A 20,425-nucleotide genomic window follows, 5' to 3' on the forward strand; every position below is an offset into this window, starting at 1 on the left:
GTCACCAGGGACCGGTCTGGTCAACGGTCAATACTACCGGTCACCAGTCAATACCACCAGCCTAACCACAGGTTTCGGCTACGCTACCTATTCGAGTACCTCCTACTGCGACATCCTCTAATCCGGACACTTTATGGCTTCAAGATTCATATGGACAATTCGTTCCAGTCACAGACCTGTTTACTTCTACGGATTCGCCGTAGTAACTACGGATTATTTGGCTAAACTACGCACTACGGATTTGTACTGAAAAACTACGGATCCATCGATCAAAATGGTCAAATTTCAGTTTTTAATCGTACATGTACTTATGCATATTGTCTGTCTTTGCGGGTAATTTATCAATCATAATCATTTGGCGCTTGCGTAGTAATTAAAGAAACGTTAAAATTCAAGCTTTGCGGGGAACGAGTGCTGATCGAGCTTGTCGAGTCGTCACTGAACGACAACAGACTTAAGTATTGGTTCGCAAATTTAGCCGAATATATACGATTTTACGTTGCTATCCAGTATACACATCTCTCTCTCAATTGCGGAGAATACCGACGATAGTCGATGTATAGGGATTCAGCGCGCCTGTTTTTACACACGTCCAAGATGGCAGCAAGCAGACGAAGAATTGCGATTAACTGCGAAAATAAATAAATACCATTCAAATTAACAATGGATATCATTATGGTCATTAGGGAATGATGTAATGCCTGTGTCAATTTACGCAAAATACTACGTTTGAGATATATAAAAAAACAGCAACACATATTTATCAGAAATCTGCATCAATGTGCGTCACGGAAATGAGTGTTGGAAAATTGGAGTTTAGTCCACTCACAAAGTTAAAGCATTTATTATAATAAGATGAGTGTCGTTCGAAAATGGAAAGAGACAAACATGATTTGATTTTTATGTTAGTGGACCTGTGTTTACTCAGATTCATATGCATATTCTGCTTTATTATGTTTGTTGCGCTGTACAGTTTAATGAGATAGCAAAATTAGCATTAAACTGAGGTTGTCAAGTGCAAGATATTGAAAGGTAAACAAATAAAATATATTATTTTAACTCAATTTAATACATCATTAACACAACAAGAACACTAATGGGTGTGGTGTTTGTCAATGTTTGTTTGTTTTCCCCTTATGATATTTAATTTAAAAAAAAAAATACTGAATTAAATTAATAGCTACTCTTAAAAAGCTTATGATCAAATGGTGTATTTAAGAATCTATAGATTATTGCAAGTTTAATATGCATGTGGATGGATATAAACTAAATATTGTCTTCATTGTAAGAAGACATTAAAGCAGCACTTTATAATATAAAAATGCTGTCAAACATGCACTTAAAAACAATTTTAATTCTGTTACTTATAATCATATTTATAATGCTTAATGTTTCCCAATTTCATGGTTTATCACGCTATTTTTTCCAATTTCATGGTTTATCACGCTATAATTTTCTCAATCCAAATGGCACAGGCTGTAACAAATAAAAGCAAAAAAATCACTTAACATATTAAATTATTAGCAAGTAAATTCATCTTATGCTTTATGTACCGTTAAACTGATATGTGACCCAGTCATGGTGTTTTAATGCTCAAAATGATTAAAAGGTTAAAACTACTTACAACAGCCCAAAACTACTGAGAGATGCCCTCCATTCTACTGAGAAGCAATCGGTAGGGTTACAGGTCTGCAGTCAATCCTGATAATTCACCGTCATCTTCCGGTTTTAATTATCAGGGTGTTGATTCTGTTGATGGTCATTCATCATTACCAGATACTCGCAATCTGGTGCATGATAATCGTCCTAGTATTTCCACTTTGGTTTCCGCTGATTCTATGCACACAGCTGGTGTTGTAGACAATGAGGCCGATTCGGAGGTAGATCCCAATTATGACACTGATCATTATTTGTCATCAATTAATCAGATAAATGAACTGATATTTCAAACTCTTGGTGATGATTATTGCCCAAGACCTGTGGAGATGTCTACTAATTTGACGATCTATATTACGGAAAAATTAGTTCATACATTTGATCCCAACAGGCTTTCTAAGGCTTCGTCTCGCATTGATACACGCCTTCCTATTGGTTCTACTGTATTATCAGTTTTTCAATCGTTGGAATCAGCTAATAAGACCATTCCAAAACGAGGAGAACTGTAGAAGGTGCCTAAGGATTTATCTGATCCTAAACATAATGAACGTACTAGAAGCTACAAGCCTCCCGTACCAGATCCAACCTCCGGATTGGATTTTGCCAAATTACCGGTTCAGGATCCTGACATCAATAAGCTGTTGCTTAATATGCCTACTTCTTCAACTTTGGTTTCTGTTCCTTATTAAATGTTGGAACATTGGGAAGTGAGAGAACGCAGATCTCTATGTCTTACCAACCAGATAGATCTCATGCTAGCAACTATTTTGCAGTTGGTGTGTGATTGGTCAGACTTGGTTCCTGAAGAACTTCGTGATTTGTTAATTCATCTTTCACAAACGACATTGTCTCTTTCACATAATGCTGCTTCTTCAATGTCGGAGATGCTAAGGATTCGTAGAGATCTTATCCTTTCTTCTTTACCTAAAGATTTTCTATTAGAACCGGGTATAAATGCTCTCAGAACGGCACCTCTCTCATCAGGATTTCTTTTCGGTGGAAGGATTCATGACGCAATTTCAGCTGCCAAAGATGATCAACTTCATTGCTTTTTAGCTAGAAACAACTCTGGACAACTCCAAGGGGCCTTTAAGCGACCTGCTTCTAGACCAATGAATAATCCAGTAGTTAAGAAGGATAAGAGAAATAACCTTTTCTCTAAAAGGCCTTCCTTGAATCCTCTGTCAGTTCCTAACAAACAGTCTTCATTTAACAGACCTGTTTCTCAGAAATCTTCTGTTAAGAAATCTGGTAGGAAGAACAAGTCTCAGCCAGATTAGAGTTATTCCAGACCTTTTACCGGCAAGGGTGGACCGTCTTCTTATCAGCCCTAGGTACTTACCCTTTCTACCACCTTCTCCTCCGATGCCGGAAATACCAGTAGAGGCCAGACTTCTTCATTTTTCAAATCGTTGGCTTCGTATAACTTCGGACGCTTGTGTTCATTTGCTAGTTACAGAAGGCCTGACTTTTCCTTTCGAAAACAGACCTCCACTTTCTCGCGTCCGTGTAGGGCTGGTATCTCCACATCCACAGATTCCAGAGTCCATTCTCGGTCTCTTGGAAAAACAGGTGGTAGAAAGGGTAACAGACCCTTATTCTCCAGGATTTTACAGTCGTCTTTTTCTTGTTCAAAAGAAAAATGGTTCCTGGAGACCAGTAATAGACTTAAAAGTTTTCAACATGTATCTACTCAAACCAACTTTCAAGATGGAGACTCCTTCCTTCATAAGGAATTCCATCAAACCTCTTCACTGGGGGGTGTCCTTGGATCTGGAAGATGCATACTTCCATGTTCCTATACATCCCAACTACCGGAAGTACCTTCGTTTTGCATTTCGAGGCCAGGGATACCAGTTCCGAGCGATGCCTTTTGGGTTGGCAACAGCTCCTCTTATCTTTACCAAGCTTATGGCTGCAGTAGGAGCACATCTCCGATTTCACGGTATTCTGCTTCTTCAGTATTTTGACGACTGGCTGTTACCCCAGCTTGATCGTCAATTGCTTCTGCAACATCTGCAATTTTCTTGGAAGGAACTCCTATTATTAGGTCTCCTTTTAAATGCAGACAAATCCGACCTCATTCCATCTCAAGATTTCACTTTTGTGGGAATGAATTTCTTCACTCACATCAACAAGGTCAGGGTGTCTCGTCAACATATATCAGACTTTCTGCTGAAGGTCAATTAGGTTTTGTCCCAATCTCATATGACAGCTCAAGAGTTCCTATCTCTCAACGGTATCCTGAGCTCAGTAGCAGACTTTGTGCAATTAGGACGTCTGTTCCTTCGTCCTCTTCAGCATTACCTCTCAAATTGTTGGAAATGGTTTCCATACAATATGTTATTGCAGATTCCTATTCTTTCGAGTTAATACCACATCTTCAGTGTTGGCTAGACGAGGAGACTCTCTTGGCAGGAGTGCCCCTACTTCCTCCGCAACCGTCTTTGTATCTAATGACGGACTTGAGCATGGAAGGGTAGGGTGCTCATCTGGAACCACTCAGTCTGACAGTTTCGGGATTCTGGTCTCTTCAGGAGTCACATCAGCATATCAACAATCTAGAAATGCGAGCGGTATTTCAAGCTGTATCTCATTTCCAGTCACATGTGATGGTGTCAACAGACAACACATTAGTTGTGACTTACATTCAGGCACATGGGGGAACACATTCTCACTCCCTGTATCTGGAAACCAAGGAATTACTTGTTCTTTGCTAGACACTCAACATTTTTTTTCTGGCCAAATATATTCCAGGTCGTTTCAAGGCCCTGGCAGATTGGTTGTCTCGCAAACACCAATTACTTCCATCGGAGTGGACACTTCATCAGGAAGTGACTAATCAGATTTTTCTCATGTTCGGTTATCCTCTAGTCGACCTATTTGCAACCAGACACAATCACAGACTTCCTCTGTATGTGAGTCTGGTTTACGATCCAGCAGCGTGGGCAGTAGACGCGCTTTCGTTCGATTGGGACCAACTGGACGCTTACGCTTATCCCCCACCCATTCTGATTCCCCAAATATTGGCGAATATCAGGGGGAGTTTGTGTCGCATTCTCCTGATCGCCTCTTGGTGGCCCAGGAGATCGTGGTTCAACAATCTTCTCAGTCTCCTGTATGATTATCCCAGGACACTTCCTCACAGATCAGATCTTCTGTCTCAAAGAGGCAGACTGCATGCGGATCCAGCAATGTTCAAACTTACACATCTGGCCGTTATCAGGCAATCTCTGCAGAAGAAACGTTTTTTCTGTCAGGGCTTCAAACCCGGTTGCTTTTGCAAGGAGAAGATCCACCAGAGCAGTCTATGATGCTTGATGGAAACTATTCTCTAATTGGTGTATTCGAGGGAAAATTGATCCCCTCAATCCCTCTGCTAGACGCATAGCGAATTTCCTCATCTATCTTTTTGATGATAAGAAACTTTCTCTTAGGTCCATCAAAGGATATAGATCTATGATTTCACATACATTGGCTTTTACTAAATCATCACAAGTCTGTGCTGATCCAGCGATATCGGAACTGATTCGATCTATGGAACTTAAACGTCCTGTTTCTTGTACACTGGCACCTAAATGGGATTTGGCTTGTGTTCTTGATTCGCTTACTAAGGCTCCATCTGAATCTTGAGATCAAGCTTCTTTACAGTTTCTAACTTGTAAGACCGTTTTCCTTCTTACTATGGCTTCAGCCAAAAGGAGAAGTGAAATTCATGCTCTTTCTATCAAGGATGGTCATCTTCATTTTGATTTTTTCAGATGGATCTGTAACGTTGTTATGTCAACCAGGATTCCTTGCTAAAAATCAACTCCCCTCTATGGCTTCTAAACCCTTCAAAGTTCCAAGTCTTTCTAATACTTGTGGACAAGAAGATGATGATAGACTTCTTTGCCCGGTCAGGGCGCTGGATTTCTATCTTAAAAGAGTAAAGTCCATTCGACGTTCTTGCAAAAGACTTTTCATTTCGTTAAAAAGGGGGGATGTGTCTGCGGCATCTATTTCTCGCTGGGTAGCCTCGACTATTAAGAAAGCTTATTCATCTCTCATCTAGGGATTTATCCCTGTTTAAGATTAGACCGCATGAATTAAGAGCTTTTTCTGCTTTGTGGGCGTATATTAATAATGTTTCACTTTCTGAAGTGCTTCAAGCTGCTTTCTTGAGGAGTCCGACCACCTTTTCCTCTTTCTATCTTCGTTCTCTTGAGTGTCAACAAGACAATTTATATATGTTAGGTTCTCTTGTGGTTGCTCAAACAGTAGTTTCTTCCATGGCGTAATTGTGCTGGCGCTATCCGGAAACTGAAGTACAATACTGTACTAACGAAGTTTATCTTAGGACATATTTCTACTATCTCTGGCTGAAAAATCTGGATATGGGTTTTGCTGTGATGGGAAAATATAACGAGAACCTCCTGCTACAGCTACAAAATCAGCTTGGGATAGCAGGTATGTATTTATGACATTAAAACAAATTTTCTTAAAATAAAATTGATTTTAATTATTAAATACTTACCTGCTATCCGTAAGTCCCACCTTCCACCCCGCTCATCGTTTAGTATTTTCATAATGGCATGAAAAGTAAGATGAGTAATGGTTCTTGATTTCCGGTTAGGTTACATTGTACTAAGTTTAACCTGATCTGTTTTCAGGTAGAGAGATGGCTGAATTCCGGCACTTAAAGATTTCTGGAGAAGCTAACTCTCCTAGAAAGGTATAGCTAGGGATAGCAGGTAAGTATTTAATAATTAAAATGAATTTTATTTTAAGAAAATGTGTTTTCCCAGACCATGATTCAAATATATTGCAAAATGGAAAGAGTTTTAAATGACATAACAAGAGCACATTTAACATACACTGATGTCTGTTGTATGAAAATGCAATACAGTGTTATGATTAAATTACAGCATTTCTGTTACTGGCAATTGTGATATACCTTAACTATAACAAGTACGTATGTTTCAGAGTTCAGAGCTATATCGATGGGCCAGGGACAAGAAGTGCATGCCAGGAAGCTCATAACTGCTTTCATGCAAAGTGTAGGCCTACCTTTGTCATTCCTTACGCTGCTTATACTATTCATTCTCTCAAGTAACTAGAATTAGTATGACATTTTGTAGAAACTTTTATTTATTATGGAATGTAGTTATTTTTAAAAGTAAATTAATTGTGTACATTGTGTTACTGTTGTTTATTAGATGACTGGTAATAAATATAAAATGAACCATTATTTAAGCCTTCTTGTGGAAAATTGGGCTTAATGCATGTGTGTAAAGTATAATCTACAATTAGCCTGTGCATTCTTTACAGGCTAAACAGGGAAGACACTTGACGCTTTTTGGGCATTTTTTGGTTTAAAGAAAGTCTTCTAAATAGATATCTGTTATAGGCAGAAAGTGATGTCCCTGATAAGCTTGTGGGGACTGCTCAGACTAATTTAAGACGACACTTTGTGCACATGCATTAAGCCCCATTTTCACAGAGGCTCTTACAATGAACCTTTATGTACTTGCTGGTGTATATGCTGCTAGGGAGGCTGGGCACTTCTACAGAACTGTCACCTGGGTCTGAACTTCATGGATGAGTTACTGGACCTGCTGATGGAGACCCCCCAGATACATGACGACTTCCGTGTGTGGATAACCACTGAGCCACACAACCACTTCCCCATCAGTCTACTACAGGTGAACACTGTCATGTATTATGTTGAAATGTGCTTAACCCTTTACTGCTCAGAAACTCACTTTTACATGTGTGTAGTCCTTCAGAAAATCAAATTAAATTTAAGACCTTTCTTACTTTATTCAAGTTTAAAAGGCTTCATTTTCAGGCCTTAGGTTACTGATGAGCAGCAACCAGAATAAAACCTAGTTGCATATATAGCCTTTTTCATGTTGCTTCTAAGGGAAAGATGAATTTCTTAATCGTAACCTAGTCTACTTACATTTGCTAATACACTTGCAGGGGTGTGATTTTTCCGCAGATTTCCGCGGATCGGGTTGTCCCGGAGGTCACTTCTGAGATTCGCGTAAATTCGTTTTAAAAAATGTGGGGGAGAGGGGCTACCACCGATTCCGCGGACGTATTTCATAATCGGCCCGAAATATCCGCGACCTGTGAAATCTCTCCGCATTTTACACTAGTAGATTCTGCCTAAGCATTTTTAAAACGAGCGATATAATTGGCTGTCGTTTCCCAATCTTCCAATTAAAATCGTTTTCGTAAAATGCGCTCTGCTGATTTGTTTGCAAATGGCGCCGTTGTGAAGAGAAAATTAAGATTATTGAAATGACAAATAGCAATCGAATAAACGACTGACATCACCTAGTCTGATAAGAATAATGAAATGTGTTTGTCAAAAAAAAGACTACCTTTTAGATACAAACAACACATATTTTGTTAGAAAATGTGCCCACTGAATTTGTGTTACGGAAACCAGTGTTTGCAAATTGGAGTTTAGTCTACTCACGAAGTAAAACGATTAAGAAGAGTATCGTTCGAACATGGAAATAGACAAACATGATTTGATTTATATGTCTGTGGGTCTGTGTATAATCAGATTCATATGCATATTCTGCTTTATTATGTTTGTCACGCTGTTCAGTTAACTGAAATAGCGTTGAACTGAGTGAAGATGTGAAATGCAAGATATTGAAAGGTAAACAAATTAAATATATTAATTTAACTCAGTTAATACACCATTACACAAGAAGAACACCCAAGTGTGTTTGTTTATATTTAGTCCATTAACTTTAATTCAATACATTGAAAACTGCTGCTATTGATCACAATAAATTCTTACTTAACTGTTTACTTTGCATCCTCAGTATGTTAAATGTGATGTTTAACAGGTTTTTATAAAGAAATATTGTTATGAAGTTCAAGAAGTTATTTATTTTAATGTCTGTTTTCAGGTTTGTCATTGCGTTATGCGCGCCATTCGCGTAGTCAAAATCAGTCGACAGAATTTTCCTCCCCTCTGACTTTGCCTCAATCACACCCCTGACTTGTTAGAACTATTACTTCCATAACGGTATACAAGTTTAGCTGGCAATCTTTTGGACAAACATCATGCCAACAGCATGCACCAAGGCCTGTAGGATTTTTCCTGTTGTAAGCCTCCTGGGAAAATTTGGTTTCAGGCATGTGCGTAAAGTTTCATGCCAGATTAGCCTGTGCAGTCCACACAGGCTAATCAGGGTAACACTTTCTGCCAAAACTCGTTTTTGTTAAGGAGAGACTTCCTTTAAACCAAAAAATTCCATTAAAGCAGAAAGTGTCGTTCCTCATTAGCCTTTGTGGACTGCACATGCTTATATGGGATGACATTTTAGGTTCTTGCATTAAGCCCAGTTTTCGTAGAGTCCAATGTAATCCAGTGAGTATTTACTTTACTTCCAGTCCTCTCTGAAGTTCACCAATGAGCCTCCACAAGGTATCAAGGCGGGTCTGAAGAGAACATACGCTGGTATCAGTCAAGACTTCCTCGATGTGAACGCTATGCCCATGTGGAAGCCTCTCTTGTATGGTGTCTCTTTCCTGCACACTGTTGTACAGGTCAGACTATTCAAACCATGTGTACAATCATTTGCATGAGTGTATGTGAATAGACTTTGATATAATTAATTCAAGGCAAATTCTACTTCTGTATAAAGTTCTGATGCAGGTCTGTATCACAAACAATTATCGTTTGAACCAGCAGAAACAACGTTTGCTAAAAAGTATATTGACCTCACTGTACTGGTAATTGCTTTTTGGAAAATCTCTTTTGGGCCAGTAGCTGAATGATACACATATACTGTAGTGTTGTTGGTGTATGTCCTCTGTCAATTGTAAAGTGTGCATGTTTTGGGAGTAAAAGTAGTCCTTATGATTAAAAATATACACTTACAATACAGCTGTATGTTTTTTATTATCATAATACATTTCTTTATTTTTTTAAACATCTTAGTTCTGCAACCCCATTACCTTTTTTGCTGGCATAGCTTTTTTTGTTTGATTACTGTTTTTGTAATGGTCTTAAATGCAAAAATCTGAAATGACCATTTTGAATGTTAACTTTTAACTTCACGAAATAAAAATATTATATTACGGTAATGCTATTTTAGGAGCGTAGAAAGTTTGGGCCATTAGGTTGGAACATCCCCTACGAGTTCAACTCCTCTGACTGGCAGGCCAGTGTGCAGTTCTGTCAGAACCATATGGACGATATGGACATCAAAAAGGTTATAGAAAAATAGATAATGTGCCTAGATCTTGGAAAATGGGGCTTAATTCATGTGCTTAGTGTCCGGGATGATTATTTGACTTAACTGAATTTTTGCTAAGAAGAGACTTTCCTTAAACAAAAAATACCATAAAATTGAAAAATATTGTCCTTTATTAGCCTGTTCAGGCTAATATGAGACGACACTTTACGCACATGCATTAAGCCCCTTTTGTATGCTCCCCCAAAAAAATTTGGGGGAGCATATAGTCATCGCTTTGTCTGTCCGTGCGTGTGTCCGTCTGTCCGTGCACAATTTTTGTCCGGGCTATTTTTCAGCAATTAATGACCGGAATTCAATTAAACTTTATGGGAAGCTTCACTACCAAGCGGAGATGTGCATATTATCAGCCGGTTCTAGGTCGGATGATTTTTTCACAGAGTTATGGCCCTTTGAAATTTTCTATAACCTGTACATATAGTGCAATTCTTGTCTGGGCTATTTCTACCCAACTACTGACTGGAATTCAATGAAACTTTATTGGAAGCTTAACTACCTTAAGGAGATGCGCATGTTATTTGTGGGTTCTGGTTAGATGATTTATTTAGAGAGTTATGGCCCTTTTAAATTTTTAAGTTGCTAAACCATCCATCTTTTTATTTTGTCCAAAGTTATGCCCCTCAAGACGTTTCCTTTTATCTGCAATATAGTGCAATATTGTGACAAAAGAAACCTTTGGGGAGCTTCACCCGTCTCCGATGGTTTCTTGTTTAATATTAATTGTATTCATATACAAGTGTACCTTTTACACTTGAGGTCTTAAACTTAATTTTTCTGCTCTATAATTATCTATATAATTAAACAATTGCAGTCATATTTTTTTTCACCATTTGTGATGTCACTACTGTTAGGGTGTGTCCTGGGTGACTGTGCGCTACATGCTGGGAGAGGTGCAGTATGGAGGCAGGGTCACTGATGACTATGACAAGAGACTGCTCAATACATTTGGAAGGGTAGGCTGCAATTGATTGGCAGTTTCAATATTTGTACTGTCTATGGTTGTGATAATTTCATTAACTTACAACATCAATTCCTTATTTTGTGTTTATGGTATTTTAGACTATTGGCAGAGGCAATTTTTAGCATGATTAATTTTAAAGCATTTATCAAAATTAATAGCACAGACTAATCAGGGCAGAACTTTGCGCCCAAACTGGATTTTTGTTAAGAAAGCTTTCCTTTGAATGAAAAAATGCCATAAAGGCGGAAAATGTTTCCCTGATCAGTCTTTTCCCAGAATGAAGGTCATATTGTCTATCTTGCAGGTGTGGTTTGGGGACTTCATGTTTGAAGACAAGTTCCAGTTCTATGAAGGCTACAAGATTCCAAAGATCAAGACCTATGATCAGGTGATGCAGCATATCGAGCAGTTGCCTTTGGTGGACTCCCCTGAAGCATTTGGACTACACCCCAACGCTGATATCACGTAAGGGACCTACTTATGATAACCAGAATTTCCCAAATACAGGAAACACACATGCAGAAAGATTAGTTTTTTGTGCCAAAAAATCATACATATGTTCATTGTAAGGAAAAATGTAAAATATATGTGCCTCATTTTAGGAAAAGTGGGCTTAATGCATGCACATTAAGAGTCACTTTACCCACATGCAATAAGCCTGTGTAATTTGCTGAGCCTTATCAGGGATTACACTTTACCCACATGCAATAAGCCTATGTAATTTGCTTAGCCTTATCAGGGATTACACTTTACCCACATGCAATAAGCCTATGTAATTTGCTTAGCCTTATCAGGGATTACACTTTACCCACATGCAATAAGCCTGTGTAATTTGCTTAGCCTTATCAGGTATTACACTTTACGCACATGCAATAAGCCTATGTAATTTGCTTAGCCTTATCAGGGATTACACTTTACGCACATGCATTAAACCTTATTTTCCCAAAACATGGCTCTTATTTAGAGCCATTGAAAAATACACAGTTTTGCTTCTCATTTACTCTTTTTTGCCTCCAAATTGATGTAGTAATTCCAATTGAGTTTATGCACATAATTCTAAACTTGCATTAATATCAAGTAGAGCAAACTATTTATAAACATGCACTCAAATGACAAATTAAAAATCAAATGATGTTGGAATCATTGTTAATGTACAAACATATGTAATTTCCAATGAATTTAACATGCTTGTGTCTTATAACATATCTATCTTTGGGAATATTAGATTAAGTAATACCAGGTGTAATATGTGAAAGATTTAGACTGTACTTGTATGGCTTAAAGACTTCATGTAGAAAACAAGATGGTTCAAAATTCTATTTGTTTGTCTTATGAAAAACAACACAATTGTGTTACTTTTCTGGCAGCGTGTTTATATTGTGCAGACACTATAGGGTCATACTCTGTGCAATCAAAGAGAAGTGAGCCACGTTCTTGAAAATGGGCTTAATGCATGTGCTCAAATTGTCATCCCAGATTAGCCTTTGAAGTAAAACTGAATTTTCAGTAAGAAGAGACTTCCTTAAATTAAAAAGTAGCATAAAAGACTGAAGTGTTGTCCTTGATTAGCCTGTGCAGACTGCAGAGGCTTATCTGCTGCAACACTTTACGCATTTGCATTGCCACAGGTTCCAGACAAACATGGCCTCAAGTATCCTGGACACAGTTATGAGCATCCAACCCAAGGAGGGTGGGGGAGGGGCAGGAGAGACACGCGAGACTGTTGTCTTCAGAATGGCAGAGGATATGCTGGAGAAACTACCCGCAAACTACGTACCACATGAGGTATACCAGCAACATGCAAGTTTTCTCATCAGTTCAGAATAGTTTTTTAAATGGTTTATTTAAAAATACAAGAATTGTGTTTGCAAATTTAAAGCAGTTACAAGTTGTGTGTGTGTGTTTTTTGCACGAACTTATTGACATGATTGGTCAAGAAATGAATATAGTTCATTGGAAGTTATTAAGCATCTTAATAAGATATATATGGTGCAATGACCTGTGTGACAATGGCTCCTGATAATGAGTGGTAAACTATTCAGCAAACTGCACAATGTTAACTGTGTGAAAGGTAAGAATTATGTTGAGTTTTTCTTTTTAAACAAAAAAATAGAACAGCAAGAATCTAAAAAAAAATCAGTATATTACTCCTAAGAAAAAGGTTATTAAGGTAAATTGACAGTAATGTATAATGACTACATGTTCATGACAGGATTCACCTTGAAAAGCACAGTTTCTCACGTTCTGTATGTTTTGTTGTTATCAAGCGCACAAACAAGTGCAATATGCTATATAATTCAAATTCTTATTATATACAATAATTTGTATTTAAATTGTTGCAAATAACTTACAAACAGGAGAAACAAAATAACATTTTTTGTGTGATTATAATTTTAAAAGCAAACTTATGTAACTGATGTAAAGGAACTAGACAGGAAAGTCTCATTATTGATTGCTAGCTCTACTGGCCAAAGGCCGGAAGAGCTTATGTGATGGCGTGGTTTCCGTCGTCCTTGCGTGCGTGCGTGCATTAGACTTGTTCTTGTTTACGCGATTAAGTCCAGAGTTTTCATCAGATTCTTTTCAAACCTGTTCAGTGTCTTTATATTAATGAGGACTCGAATCCTATTGAAAATGGGTAACATCAGAGTAAAAAGTCCAGAATTATCTCCCCTTGAATTGAGAAAATTGTGAAATAAGGCTTGTTTACGCAATTAAGTCCACAGTTTTCATCCAATCATTTCCCAACTTGCACAGTGTCTTTTTCTGAATGATGAGTCAAACCCTATTGAAAATGAGCAATATTGGAGTTATAAGTCCAGAATTATCTCCCCTTGATTTTGAGAAAAAATAAAAATTCTGTTTTTTATGTGATAAAGTCCATAATTTTCATTCAATTCTTGGCAAACTTGCACAGTGTCTTTGTATCAATGAGGACTCAAACCCTTTTTTAAAAAGAGCAATATCGAAGCAATAAGTCCAGAATGACTTCCCCTTGAATATGAGAAAATTTTGAAATCCCGCTTGTTTGCGCAATTTATTCCACTGTTTTCATCCAATTATTTCCAAATGTGCACAATATCTTTATATCAATGAGGACTTGAACCAGATTGAATATAAGCAGTATCGGAGAAATAAGTACACAATAATCTCCCCTTGAATTTGAAAATTTCTCCTTGTTTGCGCGATTAAATACACAGTTTCCATCTTATTCTTTCCAAACTTGCACAGTGTTTATAGCAGTAGAGCGATTCAGGCCCTCATGGGCCTCTTGTTTTTCTAGGAAGCCATTTATCCAATGTTGTTTGTTTACCCTGGTAGGTGAAGGACCGACTGAAGAAGATGGGCCAGCTTCATCCACTGAACATCTTCCTCAAGCAGGAGATTGACCGCATGCAGAGGGTGATCACGATTGTCCGAGTCACCCTCAGTGACCTCAAACTGGCCATTGAAGGCACCATCATCATGTCTGAGGTACAGTGTTGATTATCATGTTGGTGGTGATGGTGTAAGCGTTAACATTTGAAGGGCGTTTAATTAAAACCTTTGTGAACATTTAATTGTGATAAAGATATCTGTTTAAGTGCATAGACTTGAAGATTCTAATAATGTATTGACATCAAATGCACAAAATATGGTTTATATAGATACGTAGGTTATTATCCCCCTCCATAGGCGGAGGGATATTGTTTTGGCGTTGTCCGTCTTTCCGTCCAACTTTCTGTCCGTCCGGCACTTTTGTGTCTGGAGCCATATCTTAGGAGTGCTTTGGCGGATTTCAATGAAACTTGGTATGAGTATATATATGGATAAGAGGATGATGTACGCCAAATGGCATTGTACACCATCTGTTAATAACAGAGTTATAGCCCTTTGTATCTTGGAAAAATGCTTTTTTGTGTCCGGAGCCATATCTTGGAGGTGCTGTGGCGGATTTCATTGACACTTGGTATGAGTATATATATATGGATAAGAGGATGATGCATGCCAAATGGCATTGTACATCATTGGATAATAAAGGAGTTATGGCCCTTGGTATCTTGAAAAATGCTTTTTTGAGTGTCACTTTTGTGTCTGGAGCCATATCTTAGAAGTGCTTTGGCGGATTTCAATGAAACTTGGTATGAGTATATATATGGATAAGAGGATGATGCACGCCTAATGGCATTGTACACCATCTGTTAATAACAGAGGAATGGCCCATTGTATCATGGAAAATTATTTTTTGTGTCTGGAGCCATATCTTGGAAGTGCTTTGGCGGATTTCATTGAAACTTGGTACGAGTATATATATGGATAAGAGGATGATGCACCCCAAATGGCTTTGTACACCATTGGATAATAAAGGAGTTATGGCCCTTTGTATCTTGAAAAAATGCTTTTTTGAGTGTCAAATATGACACTTTTGTATCCAGAAGCATATTGGCGGGGGATAACAATTCAACAAATTTGCTTGTTTATCAGAAACTTATGTTGTGAAATCAGATGATTATCTTGACTAAAGAAGTATATAGAGAATACTAGGTTAGCGTTGAATACAGAGAAGTTTATGTTGCGAGGCTTAGAACGCCGGAAGCGCGAGCCTTGGCGAGCGCTTTCGGTGTTCGAGCCGAGCAACATAAACTTCTCTGTATTCAACGCTAATCCTAGTATTCTATTTATCCCATTTGATTTTTTCAACGTGACATTTAACATAAATAGATCTAATAACCTTAACAATAATTTTAATTCAGTCATAAAAGCGCTTAAAATCTAACAAATGTAACCATGCGTAGTGATATACATGTATTTGTTCTGGTACGCAAAATAGTCTTTAAAAAATTCACACACAAACTGTAAAACAAGTAAAAAATATCACCATATGCCTACATTCAATTTTACGCAGTATGCGAATTTTAACACATTACGACCGCGAAAAGAAGATTTTACTTTACTATAATTCATTTTATTTTCGAAAGAAAATGATCAAATCCAATATGGCGGCGATTGCTCCTGACAAAATGCTGTCGATGTCAACATACATGTACACCATCGACGACCTAGTTCTGGCTACCATAACTTTATGTCGCTTTTTATGATTTTTGACTGGCGCGACTTTGTACAGGTCTTTCAATACTAAATAAACTGTACGCTGAAGTTTCTTTAGCTATCGAAGACCTTGACAATTTTGACGAGTAAACAGACAATTGCAGCGACTGACACTTTATTTGACAAAATATACAGGGCAATACGTTTTCCGACTTCGGACGAATTTAAGGACGCGCAGAACGTGTTTTTTATAAAATGTTATGGGTATGCCGTGTGTGATCCGATGCATCAATGGCGCCCATGTTAAAATCATTTCCCCGAGAACAGGGAACGACAAAAGTACAAACAAAAATCAAAACACGTAAGAACTAGTATCTTACCTTTAATTATCCTTTAAAATCCATCTAATAATCCATTTAACTCAATAATTGACGATTTTGCATCTAGGGTCTTTAATAATTATTTTAGCATAGTTAAATAAAGACCCTTATGCCATTCTATCACTTTATTCAAATGAGTTTATGAACGCGATAAACTTTCTTCTTCGTCACACGCTACGTCATGTACTCTACATTACTGCTGTTCAAATGAACCGGAGCAGTTTATCTAATAATAGCCGTTGGTAAACTCGGTTGCATTTGCAGATTTCTGCATACAAACATAATTATGTTTAAACTTGCACAATGTTTTATTTATCTATGGTAAATGCCCTTATTGTACGAGAAAATAATTTAATATATAAATACACAAAGAATGGAAAACATTCCAGTACACAACAGATAAATAAGTAGAAAATACCCGTGTACAAAATGGGACGTTCCCAATTCCAGTGTGGTGCTATTTTTACCATCTTATACTTTACACAGCTCTATGCCTAACGTGAATTAAATAGGAAAGCAAACATAGCAGATTATTCATGAACTGTGCGATATGTGTATGGCTTGTTGTACATTCTTAATATTTAAGTTAAATGTCAAAAGTATATGCTTTGGTTATAAGCAATGCACATTACACGAAATAAGGAAAATGTGATCAATTGACAATTCAGATATGTCGACATACAGTACATGTAGAAAAAATGTGAAATAAGTCGCGTTTATAATAAATCGTCAAAAAAATGAGGAAAATGACGCAACAAGTATGCCATTTTATGACGCCATCAATCAGCTGATTCATTATACGGATGGCGAAAAATTATGTCATATGACTAGTTTTAAAGGTTGAAGGTCGTATAATTTTGAAGCTTAAGTTTTGTCGACTTTGTTATAAATAAAAAAATAACAAAACAAAAATCGTGTAATTTCATATTTTATTTCAACATTTCTTTTGGTGAATATGTCAGATATATGTTTTTCTGCAAAATGTGCACATTTTCTTCTAATGGGTGACCTTAAAATTCGATCAATGAACCAAACAATATCGACCTAATTTTAGCGCATTTCGCATGACGTCATTTAAAAAGTAGTCCGTGCACGCGACAGGTATATTCCACAGTGTTGAATACAAGCAAGTATATCCCACAACGTGTTATACCGTCAATGTCGCGGTGAAAATGGGATAAAAAAATATGTTTAAATGTTGGTTTGTGGCACATACAGATGGTAGAAGAAAAATAGCTTGTGATTGGCTCAATCTCAAGCTGTTTCTTTACTAATTACACATAATAACAAGGTGTTAGCCTCGCTATGGGGAAAAAGATGCTTGATATAGGGGCCTGAAGTGTCATCATAGACAAACCTGTTCTGTCTGCACAGGCTAATTAGGGACAACACTTTGCTTTAATTGTATTTTCCATTTGAAAGAATTCTCTTCTAAGCGTTAATCCATTTTGGGCAGAAAGTGTCAATCCTATTATGCCTGTGCCAACTGCACAGGCTTATCTGGGATGACACTTAATATACATGCACTAAGCCCAGTTTTTTCAGATCAAGGCTTGTTTGTTTTCAGGACCTGCGTGACGCACTGGACAACATGTTTGATGCCAAGGTGCCCAGCCTGTGGAGGAAGGTGTCCTGGCAGTCTTCCACGCTGGGCTTCTGGTACACGGAGCTGCTAGAGAGGAATGAGCAGTTCAGTCGATGGGTGTTTGAAGGCAGGCCTTTTGTCTTCTGGATGACAGGGCTGTTTAATCCACAAGGTGACGCCTTTGGCTTTTGTTCTGAGAATAATTGAAGCAAAGAAATATGACACAGTTATATTACTATTAGGGATGGCAACGAATACCGATTTCGGTATTCGAATATTCGGTCACCCTTCCGAACGAATATTCGGATATTCGGTCAACATCTGTTGGAAAAAAGTCAACTTTGTTTACCGTACCATTACTCCATGAATTCTACTTTCGTTTTTACCGGAAGTTCACCGGAAGTGTTTAAATATTGACACAGCGTTGCCGTCGTTAATTCGAAGCTGATGTTGTTGATTACTTTTTATTGTTAAAATTGAATGACAAAAACTGTTTTTAAACTATTAATATCGTACATCAACAATAGAACGAGAAACAGAATGTTACATGACGACAAAATATTACATGACAAAACAGTTAGATCTACATATAATTAAAGCTGAACTTAAACGAATTACTTAGTATGTACATAGACACAACACACTTTGAACCTGTTTAACCGACTAAACAGTCAGTCTTTTAAAGTTGCCACGTTTAAAAGACACTTGGATCGGCGACTTCTTATCGGATGACGTCGTGAAATACGTCCAAGCAGCGAAAGGCGTAGGTGGCATTTTGCTTGGACAGATATTTACTTTATGCGTGTAGCAATTATAATATTTTCAATTAAATGAGGGTGAAATACCAAAAACATTTCTTTAAGTAAAATACCTGATTGAATATTGAGTAATTAATTAATGTTTGGACCATACGATACGCAAATACTCATAAGAGGTTGAGTAAATTATTTTCTAAAAGCTTTTTTTATTGGACAACGTGATTATAACCATACGATCTGTTTTGTTTTTCACACCAAATCGGCTCTTTCTTTACTCAATTAATCTTTGATCATTTTAAATGTAATTCGAGTTATTAGATCAATACGGGTCGGTGTTTTAATTTCCATACGGTCTTATTTGTTTTTACACAAAGTTGGCTTTTCCTTTACTCATTTAATCTTTGATGATTTTTAATGTAATTCGAGTCATTGGATCAAGTGCAGGTCGATGTTTTGATTGCCGACACGATTTGCACCTATCATAATTTTGACACAAAGTGTCTGGCTTTGTTAGCGGGATTTATGACCGGTATACTGTCATCACCATAGCGACGCATTAACGCGCCTACGGAATAAACATTATGACACGAGGAACAACTTTTTTGACAATGTTTGAAGCAAATTTTACGAATACAAAGTCTTTGAAATTACTCGATTTTTTATTTTTTCTTCCGAATATTCGATTCGGAAAACAGTATCCGAATATTCGGTCCGGGACCGAATATTCGGATATTCGGATATTCGTTGACATCCCTAATTACTATGATAGTTGACTTGCCAATGGGTCACATACTTTTGAAAATAATTTGCCACCATGAATTTTAACAATGGGTATGTGGGCGTCCTCTTTACAAAACCCCTTGCTCCTTCATCATACTGATGGCATTTCAAATAAATCTTCCTCTTAACAAATTAAGCTTCAATTTGATAAAACAGGACTTAGTGCATGTGATAAGTGTCATCTTAAATTATCCTGTCCAATCAGCACAGGCTAATCAGGGACAACACTGTCCATCTATATTGGATTTTTGATGAGGTAGGACTTCCTTAAACAAAAAATAATATAAGCAGAAAGTGTCCCTGATAAGCCTGTGTGGACTGCACAGGCAAACGTAGGGCACATGAATTAAGCCCATTTTTTTCAGAACAAGGCTAAATTGTTTTAAACTTTCACCATGATGAACCAAATGAGAAAGGCATGCGAGTGAAGTGATAAATCTGTGCTATCATCCCCAGGTTTCCTGACTGCCATGAGACAGGAGGTGACTCGCGCACACAAGGGCTGGGCGCTGGACTCAGTCACACTGCACAATGATGTACTGAAGCACAGCAAGGAGGACATTATGGGTGCCCCTTCAGAGGGAGTCTTCATCTACGGCCTATACCTGGACGGAGCCTCCTGGGACAGGCGCAACTGTCGCCTCACAGAGTCCAATCCCAAGGTGCTGTTCACTCTGCTACCTGTGGTTCACATGTACGCAGTCAACTCTACGGCCCCCAAGGACCCCCGCCTGTACCTGTGTCCTGTCTACAAGAAACCCCACAGGACTGATCTCACCTACATCACCTTCATTGTGCTGAAGACCACACAAAATCCTGACCACTGGATACTCAGGGGAGTGGCTGCACTCTGTGACATTAAATAAGCTCCTTGTTTATTTATGTGTACATGTTATCATATACATTCTAGTTATTTCATTGACATTATTTATTGGTAAATGTTGATTTTAAATACCTCATTTGTAAATTTAACTGTTCTTTACTGTTGAAGAAATAAAATGTCAAGTTCA

At 37.7% G+C, this 20,425-nt stretch overlaps 1 protein-coding gene across 2 annotated transcripts in view; it reads left to right on the forward strand.

The window, feature by feature from the left end:
• LOC127850763 (dynein axonemal heavy chain 8-like) overlaps positions 1-20,425 on the forward strand; it is a 232,215-nt gene extending 211,790 nt beyond the window's left edge. For both annotated transcript variants that reach the window (XM_052384053.1, XM_052384052.1), the window contains exons 81-90: positions 6,622-6,695; positions 7,188-7,340; positions 9,058-9,213; positions 9,765-9,881; positions 10,775-10,876; positions 11,189-11,349; positions 12,513-12,669; positions 14,206-14,358; positions 17,860-18,049; positions 19,872-20,425. In XM_052384053.1, coding sequence (XP_052240013.1) covers positions 6,622-6,695; positions 7,188-7,340; positions 9,058-9,213; positions 9,765-9,881; positions 10,775-10,876; positions 11,189-11,349; positions 12,513-12,669; positions 14,206-14,358; positions 17,860-18,049; positions 19,872-20,281 — 1,673 coding nt within the window. In that variant the 3' untranslated portion in view covers positions 20,282-20,425. The remainder of the gene's footprint in view (positions 1-6,621; positions 6,696-7,187; positions 7,341-9,057; positions 9,214-9,764; positions 9,882-10,774; positions 10,877-11,188; positions 11,350-12,512; positions 12,670-14,205; positions 14,359-17,859; positions 18,050-19,871) is intronic.

This window comes from Dreissena polymorpha, chromosome 11 (assembly GCF_020536995.1).
Source record: "Dreissena polymorpha isolate Duluth1 chromosome 11, UMN_Dpol_1.0, whole genome shotgun sequence".
Lineage (NCBI taxonomy): Eukaryota > Metazoa > Mollusca > Bivalvia > Myida > Dreissenidae > Dreissena > Dreissena polymorpha.